We start from the raw sequence: 11,739 nt of genomic DNA on the forward strand, positions 1-11,739 counted from the left end.
CGATGTGGCGTCGCCAGCTACCCGCTTCCCACAATCGTTCACCATTACTTTCGCTTCCTTGACAAAGAAATCGTGCAAAGGCAGCATTCGTCGTAGCAACGCCTTAAAACTTAATGTTGTCTTTCTCGCTCTTTTGTGATGCATCATTGCATCTTAGCGCGAACCGCAAGCGGTTAAGTATTCTAGGCACGTATTTATTTATTTTCCGCAGCAATCTCCATTAAGAAAGCGTATATATCTTTTCGTCAACACACTTCTGCTTTATTTGTTATCTAACGCAGGTGATTCATGAAGGCCGTCGGCTTGTTTCATTTCAAAAGTCCTGCTACTAAATTGGGACTATTTATTCTACTACCTAGGTTGTGGCAGGACATTAATAAGAAAGCTACTCTGTCAGAAAGATTTTACACTAAAATAGTACACTAAAATAAAAAGGTGAACAGCCAATACTTGTGCTTTATCGCCCACTTAGAACTAGTCGCTTTATAAATGTGGAAATTTCGGAGCTAGGTCATACGTACACCCACGGTTGGCTTTGTCTGACCGAATCACCGAGACATGTTGTAAGCATCCTTCTACTGTTATGCTCTAAGCTGGCTCTCTTATGCAGAAGCGAGGCATCCCGGCTAAAAACATTGCAATAAATTGTAGCAGAAACTGCAGAGAAAACAAATGAACAGCAGTAGCGAATTTGTTGTTAGAAAATACTATGTGATAATTTCATGGACGAGGGTAATTCAGAAAACGTTTTTTGTTTTCCAGAGATACTGACGATTTCGACGAAATATTTGGGCGTTTGATACTAAAGACGTGAAATGTACAACGCCTATAGTATTCGAAAGGACACACAATTTTCCTCAGAGAATTTATCGCTTCAGCTACTTGGGGGACTTCCAACGTAAGCATAGGTGGCCGGCGAGTGGGGGTCGAAACTGTATTTGAATCTTGATTTACGCCGATAAAGCATCAGATAGCAAGTAATCTGCAGATTTTTTTTATTGTAATATCGTGGTCGGAGGGTTCCTAGTGGCTTGACACAGAAAATCTACTTGGCAGAACATTTGAAGGAAGTTCAATGATCGGTTCGAAGTAAATCCGAAACCGAGTAACATACATTGCATACTAAATATATAATTCTAATTGACGCCTTCTAATTACAACCGTGTTCTGGACGTATATTAACAAGAACGTTCAGAAATCAAAACAAGGTAGAAACTTTCACACTTCTACTACACGAAGAGATTGTGTCATGGCTGACATTTAGAAAAAGAATGGCGTTTTTAGATATACTACACGCATATATGTAATAAAGGAATCTTATATTAAAAGTGATAAAAGTGCATTTTTTACATGTTAATGATGACTTAAGCCCCATTTACATCGTTTTCGTCAGCTACCTCTCACTGGATAACAAATGAAAAAATGACTGGCTCGAGACGCGCATCTAGCGAGTGCTTTCGGACGGGGTTGAGAGACTATGTCTATTAAATGGTTATTTTTTTTATATTATGCATTGCGTTTTTATATTATGAATTGCATTTATCAAAAGTTAATCCACCTAGTAACGATACGTTGGAAAAGATCAATTAATGATTGAATATGAAATTTTTGCGTTGAAGGCTGGTGGTAAGCGCTCACTAGGATATCTGCTGACTCAAGCGATGTTCTGAGTGCGATGATGCACAAAGGATAATGTCAGATAGAACCTGGCATTCATTGATACGAAAATTAAGGCATTTTCGCCTATTCGATTCCACCAGTTATAAACAGAACCGCTCATTCAAGCACTGCCGGTGATACGATCCTAATAGATAAACTGGGTTAAAAACTAGAAGTTGAATCACAAATGCCTATAACGCAGCTATAGTTTTTCGAAGTAGATAAAAGCACTGCTGAGCACGTGCATTTTTGGAAATGTTAGTAGGTGTTGAATAGTTTTTTATATAGATACCATTGAAAAAAATAGCTTGTTGTAATTGTTTGCTATAATGTCTTTGGAAACCCTGCGAGTATATATGAATAGAAGCTGATTAAAAAGTCACGGTTCGTTCTTGATGAAACTACGCTTTAGTAGGCCGGTTGTTTGCAGTATCAAATTGGTACGATTATTCCACTGCCAAGGTGATCAGGACGATCAACAGGTACTTACAGCGGGGTCCCGCGAGGATCTTCAGAAACCGCAAGTAACGTCTAGTCATCATTTTGCCGATATTACTTATATAATAAATAAGTAATATAAATAGCAACAGACTTTGACTCTTGTGGTTCGTTCGTTCAAGAGGCTTATTGGGACGATTCATTTACATTGGGATATTTATCAGACCACCGCCCAGTCCGATTGATTCAAAAGGTTTTATAATCAGGCCCTAAGGGACTATTAACGCAATCAGTTGTTAACCCAGTTTTGTCAGTTACACATACGGGTAGCATTTTTCTTACTACAATTCTAAAAAGAAACCATATGTCATATGGTGATAAAACGTTGTGGCTGTATCTGTACTATATATATATATATATATATATAGTACAGAGAAAGACCCTTTCAGCCCCTCAGAATGACATCTTTTTTCATGTCGCTTAATCATACGTCACTTGACATCCATGGCATTTAAGGATATTATTAACGGTTGTATAACATCATACATATACAGCAGGAATAACTGATGGCATCATTCCAGAGAGGTCATTAAGTGCTATACAGTATTATGGTAGAAAAATTTGACTTTATGAAACTGTATGAACATGGTATCTTTTGAAGGTACCTTTTCATGGGGATAACTGACACTGTTCTATACGATCCTGATCGTGATAAGAAACAATCTGGTTGGTAGTTGAAATCTCATAGTAATCCTCCTAGACGCATCCTCTCCGAGCATTGCTACGAACAAACTATACATAGAATTATGCTCTATACCACATCTGGTCATTTTCATATATTTTTTTCACCAGCTCGCTTTTGTTGCAGCTGCCTATGCTTAATGGAGCTGTCAGTCGCTGCACTCTATCGTAAACCCAGCCTCGCCATACGATACGTACTTTGGTACGTGTTTCTCTCGATTTTTTCCGAAACATTACCTTAATATTCAAATATCGGGAGTATATTAAGTTGCGGCCTGTGGTTGTCATAACACAAATACAGTAAAATGGGAATCAAGCCGGCAAGTAACCGGTATATACGCAACCTCTTCGCGCTCAAGCTGCGAGTACGCGTTGCGGCTTGCCGCCCGATCATACGGCTGTGACTTCATATCGCAAGTACTGCTTTCGTAATTGACAAATTAAGAAAAATAGGAACTATTCACGAAAAAATACGTTGTAAAAAATAACATTTTTAGTAGCCTCGAGCAGCTTTTCCTGTCGTTGAAAGGCATCTCGAACCTAATACCGCTAATACATCTTGTACAAATTCACAGATTACCTTAACGTTGAGAAAAAGGTGAATCGCGATAGCTAGTTAAAGCTGAACGTGTCAATTTCCACCTGACCTTAATTTGCGTTACAATCTCGGCCGGTTTAAGTAGCCAATTCATGCTAATGACCCTTTTTGGGGTAATAGAATATCTTTGACGACCGAGATCCGCCCTAGACATGAAGTAGGGAGAAGGCAAGAAATGAACGTACATGTTCCCTTGTTCACATTCGACTTAGGTCACGCTTTCGTGTCTTTTTTGGTACGTGCTTTTGTAAGCATCATGCTCTAAAGATGATTTAAGCGTGCGTTAGGTCCTGTCATTTACATACTAGCATGACTTAGCGAAACCTATTAAGTGGTTTAATATGAGAGTTCTGGCATCGTATAAATGTAAATAGAGCTATAACATTATATAATTAATGCAAACAGTACCAACATGTAGCAATAGGCATAAAGACTCAATTTGTCCAAGATATTTACGTCGATATAAAAAGGTATTATCTCGGCGGTGCAAAAAAAACTGCTTCAAAAAGAAACTTCTTATCCCTGTATCAATGACTATCGACTTTATCTATTGTACAAGTTATTTATTTAAAGTTCCATCATGGAACCTCCGGCTTCACCACTGACATCATCCACTATCCATGGTTCTTTCGCATTTCCGTAGAGCTATAGAAATGACAGCAGACAGTGTTAGTGCAACGAACGCATGTCTCCTTATTTAGCATCGGGGTCCTTGCTATAGCTTCCTATATGACATAAAACCGACCTTTGCCTTTAAGCTATATAATTATTTCTATTAAGTTGCTATATACAATCGTGGCGCTTCATGTAGTTGTACCTTCTTATAACTTTATTGAACTGTATTGATGGTTGAATTTCAGACGCTGAAAATGTTTGCTTTAGAAAAGCGCCGTCACCGTTTTGCCCCCTTAACAAAACTGTACGTCTCATTAAGACATATTTATATCTGTATGTGTGTGTAGAGGTAGCAAGCGCGAAAGGACTATGACATAAAAACTGGTTTTTGATGTCAATTCCACCGGCGGCTTTTTCTTGTAGTCCACAATCAGAGGCGTTAGCAGAGACTTCTGTTTATCATGCAATGTTCTATGAAAGCCAACCAAAAAAGAAGACAATCAAAGCATCGTCCAGCGTCCCATGTTCGGCCGCCAGTGTGTCATATGGTCCGCTCGGCTGTATCCGGATATATAATACTATACTTATACCATATCTTATACTATATATCGATATAGTATAAGACAACTTCATGAAACGCTAAAATACATGGCCTGACAGAAAATTTGAGTCATAAGGAAATTAACTCTTACTAACAATTGCGTGACCTAGTTACAGCTTTCTTTAGAGTATTGACTTGTGTGCATATTACCGTCCGGTATACAACAACGATGCAAATAAATTGATTTTTATTACTGTAAACATAATTTAATCACGGTCGTTGGCATATCTTGGTTTGTCGGAGAGAGAATGCTTTGAGTATTATAAAATATGACGACCATATTATACCCGACTAGCGGCTTGGTTAGGTCACTTTATTTGCCAAAGCAGATCTGTTTTGGCAAATAAAGTTATTTTCTGCATACTAAACGTACGACTCGAGACACGACTTAAAACAGTCATATCTCGTAAGTTCTCTTATACGAACTTGAAACAGTTTGGTATATAAGAATACCTTGGATTTTTGTTCAAAAAACGTAGCGGAATAACGGGCACGCTGTTGACGACGTACTCACATCCAGTCAAGCACCGATCGTTTCTGTTCCGTCGTATACAACTGCATCATGCTTGTAAAAGATAAAAAGGAAACAGAAGAACAATTCTGCTGGGAGCCATTTTAGTTGTTTACGTTTCTAATCCTTCTTACAATTGTTTGGTGTTAGTATCGGTATGGTTAGCTAGATTGATTCTCAAATATGTTGCCGATTGCTGCCAGCCAGTATAGATCTTTTAAAAAAATTGAGAAATATCTTCGTCGCAAATGATGAAATATATCATTTGCGTCGAAGATATTTCTCGAAGTACAAATGCTAATGGTTTTATATATTAACCTGATTCCTCGCTTACACGACACAGATAGAGCTCGATAGACATGTCGTCATAGAGTAGGCAATCATGATTATTATCCGCAGAGTCTTGGCTCACGTTTTCACTATTGTCGGTAAGTTCGACAGTCTATATTGTGCTGAGTCAGCACGCGCAATGGGTATTTTTTCTGTTCTCATCAACGGGACTTCCGGGTTTAGAAGTTATGTTTGTAAAAAAGTTCGGCTCGATTAGAGATCCTCGCCGTGTAACTGCTAAGATTCCTTTACATTTGAAACAAAGACTATTTCGACTATAAGAAAAAAAAGCTCGTCCTTTTTTTTTATCTAAGTTAAGGATAAGATTAATTCCTTGAATTATAATAGAATTGTTTCTTGTCAGGCCACTGTTGCACTGCAGTGCAAAAAGTAAAGTTTCATCTGCAGAGTCTACTTTTTTTTCTTTTCTTAATGGCCCACACCATAAGATATTTTCTAAAACTCTATAAACTCAAACGCCACAATATCGGAACCAAAAGAATAATAAGATCATCCAAACACCGATTCACTAAGACTTACGAGATGATCGGTATTGTCTGTAATCAGTATACCCATCTGACTGGTCACGATATTTGTGTTGGCAGACGGCACGACCCGCATCGGATAGATGTCTGCGTGAAACGCGCAACTGGTCCGCGGACCAGATTAATGACCACCATTAAACCATAGTGTCATATTGACGCAAAGGGTATGACACAATGCATACAAATAAATTGTCCATTAAAGTATTATAAATACCTTTTATTTTATTGAAATGAAATATATTGAAGAATTATTCAATTCAATATGCGGCTCATCGAGTATTCTTTGTGCCGTATCAATTTAATGACATTCAAAAGGCTTACACAATTTTAATTAGTAGGCCAAGTTAGATATGTGTAATGTTTGAGTATGGCACCCTAAAGCTACATGGTCTTCTTTTCTTGGTAACGTACGCTTATGATACGTGCTTAAATCTAAATCCTATGCGCGCAACGACAACAAATACAAACATTTGTTTTGTATCCTATTCTTCCGAAACATTAAAAAAAGTCACTGCTATTCTCGAAATGTCGTTTTATACGAAGGGGTCGAATATTAAAAATAAACAAGCAACAAAAAACAATTATACCTATTGATTAGCGCCTACCTGTAAACCCTCCTATTTTACTCTTCCGCATAATGTTTTGGAGCAACTACAGGCCTCCAAAAGTCCTCACCCACAAACACACAGATTTAACTGATAACAATACAATATAGACTAGAGCCTAACGATAAAATGAAAATGCAAAAAAAAATCAAACATTTTTTGTAAAGCTTGATAATAAGAAAGCTAGACAGATTAAGTATTTCCCTTTGATCTTCATCACCGACTTTAGAAGAATACCTTATGCAAACAGTATCATAATACGTCTAAATAAAAAAAAATAGGAACATAGATATCTCTTACAGTATACAGGCCAATACTAATGTAACCTACAAGAGAAAAATGCATCTTAGCGGACGAACCGATTGGTAAAAGCCATGAGAAATCTATGGTAATACCATTTTTGTTGACATTGCTCCTTCTTCGAGCTCAAACTGTAAAGGTCTTTTTTCATTTAGGTACAATACATTTAGGGTTGTGCATCCTAAAAATCCTATTTGAGCATCTACCAAAACGAATAGCCTACCTAAACGATTTTATTCTATCGAACGATTAGCAATATTAAGTAACTATATAGTACAACAATCGACAAGGAACAATCGGGCCATGTAGGCATCACGAACTACGCTGAGTAAATGAAATCTTTTCAAGCATTCACTGTTTGTTTGCATCGAACGCATTGCATCTTAAACGCAGTATACAACTTATCAAAACATCCCAGTAAAGTTAGAGAGATGCAAGCATCAAAGGAACACTGACCCATATCTGTCATACGATGCTCATGCGTTGACTTTTCTCCAGCAATTTGCATTGGTTTTGACACTTCGAGTATCTGTTATATATTCTCAGTCCTTTCTTATCGTTTACCTATTTGGGAGGAACAATGGTCGCTGATATACTACTACGTTAATCCTTACTTCTACTTACTATTAGTTGCATCGGAGCGTCTGTGATAGTCACTGCGTTCGGTCGCTTGCTGTAAGTGTCCAGGCAAAGATTCTTGTGCTTCTGGGCGATGGCTTTCGGCAGTAGCAATCTTTTCAGCGACTTTCCTCTGTTTAGCTTCCTCGACTAACGTCTTTTGTTCGTCCAAACGTTCATGAATTGCCGCCAACGACCGCTGAGAACAATACACACGAACTTCACGCTCCGACATTTCAATGGCCTTCTCTGCTTCGACGCCTTTAGCCTCAAGTTTAGTTTGCACTTGAGCTTTGTGCTCAATCATACTTTGTACCTCCTATTCATTATTACATTTTTATTAAGATTATTACGATCAAAAGGAGAAAAAAGGGTATAGAACATTACCGTATGGTTTAGCAAATTTTCGATACGTATATGTCGGCTTCTAGACGCCGCTAAACAGTTTTTTTTCATTGAAGCACTCAAAAAATGTGCCTTCAATAATTCGTTCGCTTGGCAATAACGGTAATTCAGCAACGACATATTTTTATCTTAAGCTGCAATCTTTGGTAGGAGAGTGATAGAAATACAAGTTTAGTTCTGGCAGTATTTTCTCCTTCCCTAAATGGAGAATCATGTCAATCTTTTTTGCCTTTCGTTTATAGACCTCCAGGAGCTTGGCCTTCAGAAGCTTATGGTCTGCTCAGCCGCATCTGCCGTTTCCAGCAGATCCAGGTTACTTGCCTTATCAGCTCTACATGCGCCTCTCTCAAACAGAGTGTTTTCTAGTAACGTGGTGTACTTACGAATTAGAAAGTAAAAATTAAATCTACGATTATAGAGATAGAAGTGCTCATTGTGTCGTCCATAATTGTCTTTGCTGACAAATATGATTATGACTGTACAAGGGATCTCTCTCGGAATATATTTCTATACCACGGCCATTTGTTTTTTGGGATACGAACAGCCTATCCTCAAAGACCTATTGCACAAGATTTCATTTTAATGTGAAACATCGGTCACGTGTTATAGAATCGGCTAGAAAGTTAGAGCGCCACATGGATGCAGTATCTTAAGTAAACAAGAATTTAACTTGATTTGTATTAGTCTCGAGTTACTCGATATGGCTTTGGATGTACCCGAGCGTACTACTTGCGTGTAAGCATTTTGCCCTAGGCGTGCATGACCACTCGACTACAACCCTCTCATGTCTTTTGGCTTAAAATAACTGAATATCACGGAACGAAGTGAAAAGCACAAAAAAGCTCGCTGCGGAACCTTTCCTTAAGAATATTAGCAGATTTTCGGTAAGACTACCGAATATCTTTGAAAAACTGTGCTCATTTTAACATAATTGAGCATCATTGCATTGTTATTAAGCTGTTTACCTAAGGGCTAATTTCACAATGGATGCATATTAATGTCCGAAGGCAGATGAAGTTCAATCGGTTTGGGGCTTCGTTCATGCACTGACGTACGTGTTTTGAGTTCGACATTACGTTGAACGTTGCTTTAAATAGCTATTTTCTAGTTACGGACTATTTCAAACCTGGATAACCTAATATGTTGCTAAGTTCAACGAGGAAACAGGTTACCACACAGGAACCGGGTTCATATACTAGCATCTTCCCAACTGTCGCTACGTGACAATTTTCGGTGTGGTATCGTGACTACATAGGCAATGAAAGCCTTAATACATCCTCAGTCGTGCCTATATACCGCTTCACCTTCTGTCTGTCTAGCGTTAGATAAGGGTATGGTCTCACGAAAGCTATAAATTAGATCTCTTTCATATCTGGCCCTGAATGCATTCGATATGTTCCTGTATACATAGATAGAAACAACGTGTACAAAAATGGTTTTACTAGAAAAAAATGTCTCATTTCGAGCCTAACTATGCAACGTTCTACAATTACTAAAAATAAAAATTACAATAGCCATCTCATTTCAATGGTAATCCTCTTGAGACGTAAAAGTACGATTTCTGCGTCTACATAAAAATTTTCTAGCAGGATGATACTCTATCGAAAATCAATCTGGCAGACTATAATCGGATTACGTGGCATAATTCAGTGGAATGCTCCTGCCACATAGGTTGTCAAAACCGTTTATGCTACAGCGTTAACTAATGCCCCTAAGCTCCGAATCTGAAAAATACTATCGTAACGCCTCGTAGCAAGGGGCTACAATACGCCTTCGTGAGTCCAAATTGACTGAGTGGCTTGCCAGTCCAATAAAGCTGAGCTGAGCTGAGCTGATAGAACAGATGACGTCACTTATGACAGCGGGAAGATAATCATTATTGAGTAGCATTTTTACAAAGGGTCATAAATTTTGGGTTGAACATATTGGATGAATGACTTTTTTAAATCGCATATCTTAGATAAGACGAGTCACAGGGGTGTCGACGTTGATGCAAAATGGAGCGCCTTGAACATATGTAAAGTAGCCATAAAGATTCGGTACATTCTACAAGCTGATTACGACGAAGACGCAAATGCGGCATAGGTCCGTAAAGAAATCTGTGCCGTTTATGGTCAACGTGCGTTACGGCTTTGTCGCTTTTTGCACCCAGAAGTTCCGATGCGATAGCATTACCAAGGAGCTTACCACTAGACTGTTCTAGGCAATTCGAAGAGAATTGGCTACCAAAAAACAAGCTTCCGTATTTGAATACGATACGAACTGACGCAAAATCATTTACTTGATTTTATTGTTACCTGCCAAACTTTACAGGGTAGCAACGGGGTCGATCCATTCTCGAAGCGATTGATCATGTATGATAAAAAGCGGACGGTATACGAAAATAATATGGAAATAAATAGCTAAAGTATCAAAATGTGCTGCACAATCTGTGACAAGGCTTAGCCTGACGCCAGAGAAGATGGCACCTAATGTTTAGCGAAGCACGGGAAAGGAATCGTGCATTATGAATTGCCGCTGATTACACAACGCTCGAATCGGACTCATACTGCAAATAGCACAAAAGCCATTGAATGAAATCGGCTGGAATTACTGAACAGATAGAGACGTCGTCTTCTACCGTAATGGTCACATACACACACACACACATATTTAGTTACCCGGAAAAGTTGAGAGAACTTAAATGGGAAATTCTCGTCAATTGCCCGTATAGTTCAGGTTTCGTTCCACCAGTCTATCATCTCTTTAGATCTGTGAAAAACCTCCTAAAGGATGTTAGTGCAGATTCAGTAGAGAAAGGGGAAGTGGCAACTTTTCGCCCAGAAATCACACAAGTTCTACATCGGTGGAATTATGTCGTCACTTGAAAAATAACAGAAGGCCATCGATAACATTGTGACGTATTTAGTCTACTAATATGTTACATGTTCACTTTTATTTTAAATACTAATACTTTTCGATAACAACTCAATGTAGTGCATTAGTTAAGGTGTTGGCTGGCCTTACAGTCGTATTCGTCGTGCGGAAACTTGGGATGAGTTAGTGACAGTCAGGCGCAAATGAGCACTGAAGTTGATCCTGATGGTAAACCGATCACCTGCAGACTTAATTAGTGATACTAGGCTACAGCAGCGACACCCGCGTTATGGCCAACGATTCAAACCGTGCGCCAATTTACAGTCTCGCGAAAACGCACGACTTCAACTTCATTTCTCAAATCGAATTCTGTCACAGTTAATATGTATGCGCATTTCACCACACGGTGTAACATTAACTTCTTACTGTATCACCTAACTGATTTCGAGCATTCGAATGTCGGACGGACGATAACAGGTGTACACAAATGACTTCCCCTGAAAGCGAACGCCAGTAATAAGCCTAAGACGGATTCTATGCGTATTAATGCTAGTAACTGGTGTTGAGTGCATATACATACCTGGCTTTAGAGCCCAAACTCGATAAAAATAACTCTCTGTGCAAACACGACGATAACAACAACAACAACAACAACAACAAACCCTGTAGAATAGAACCACAGCAAATAAAAAACAATATAAAAGAGCGAATAAACGAAATTTGTTATTAACTTTCAAATAATCTAAGATTCTGTTCTAGATGAGGCTCCACAAAAATATATTACACATTTCAGAAATGTTTTTTCTCGTGAAGCTGCAATAGCATTACATAAATTAAACACCTTTTATATTTAGCTTGACACTTACGACTAGAACACGTGTCAATATATAAAACGTTCATTATTATTCAACTATTTT

At 38.4% G+C, this 11,739-nt stretch overlaps 1 protein-coding gene across 3 annotated transcripts; it reads right to left on the bottom strand.

Moving 5' to 3' along the window:
- Window positions 1–3,988: 3,988 nt before the first annotated feature.
- Window positions 3,989–11,476, bottom strand: LOC147752083 (uncharacterized). Of its 3 annotated transcripts, none has more exons than XR_015315077.1 (4): window positions 11,403–11,476; window positions 7,568–7,880; window positions 5,106–5,217; window positions 3,989–4,081 (listed from the first exon to the last, which is right to left on the bottom strand). XR_015315077.1 is itself a non-coding variant. In XM_086972633.1 (4 exons), the coding sequence occupies exons 2-3, from the start codon at window positions 7,866–7,868 to the stop codon at window positions 5,213–5,215; spliced, it is 306 nt and encodes a 101-aa protein (XP_086828759.1). In that variant the 5' UTR covers window positions 7,869–7,880; window positions 11,403–11,476; the 3' UTR covers window positions 4,023–4,081; window positions 5,167–5,212. The 3 variants fall into 3 exon arrangements, 2 of the variants coding, with proteins under 2 accessions (XP_086828759.1, XP_086828758.1); XM_086972633.1 differs by having other exon boundaries at window positions 4,023–4,081; window positions 5,167–5,217; XM_086972632.1 differs by lacking the exon at window positions 3,989–4,081 and having other exon boundaries at window positions 4,955–5,217.
- Window positions 11,477–11,739: the final 263 nt, after the last annotated feature.

Source organism: Varroa jacobsoni, unplaced genomic scaffold (assembly GCF_002532875.2).
Source record: "Varroa jacobsoni isolate VJ856 unplaced genomic scaffold, vjacob_1.0 contig00117, whole genome shotgun sequence".
Classification (NCBI taxonomy): domain Eukaryota; kingdom Metazoa; phylum Arthropoda; class Arachnida; order Mesostigmata; family Varroidae; genus Varroa; species Varroa jacobsoni.

Coding starts and splice junctions, on each gene's coding strand:
- LOC147752083 (XM_086972633.1), bottom strand. CDS start 7,868: ATGATTGAGCACAAAGCTCAAGTGCAAACTAAACTTGAGGCTAAAGGC.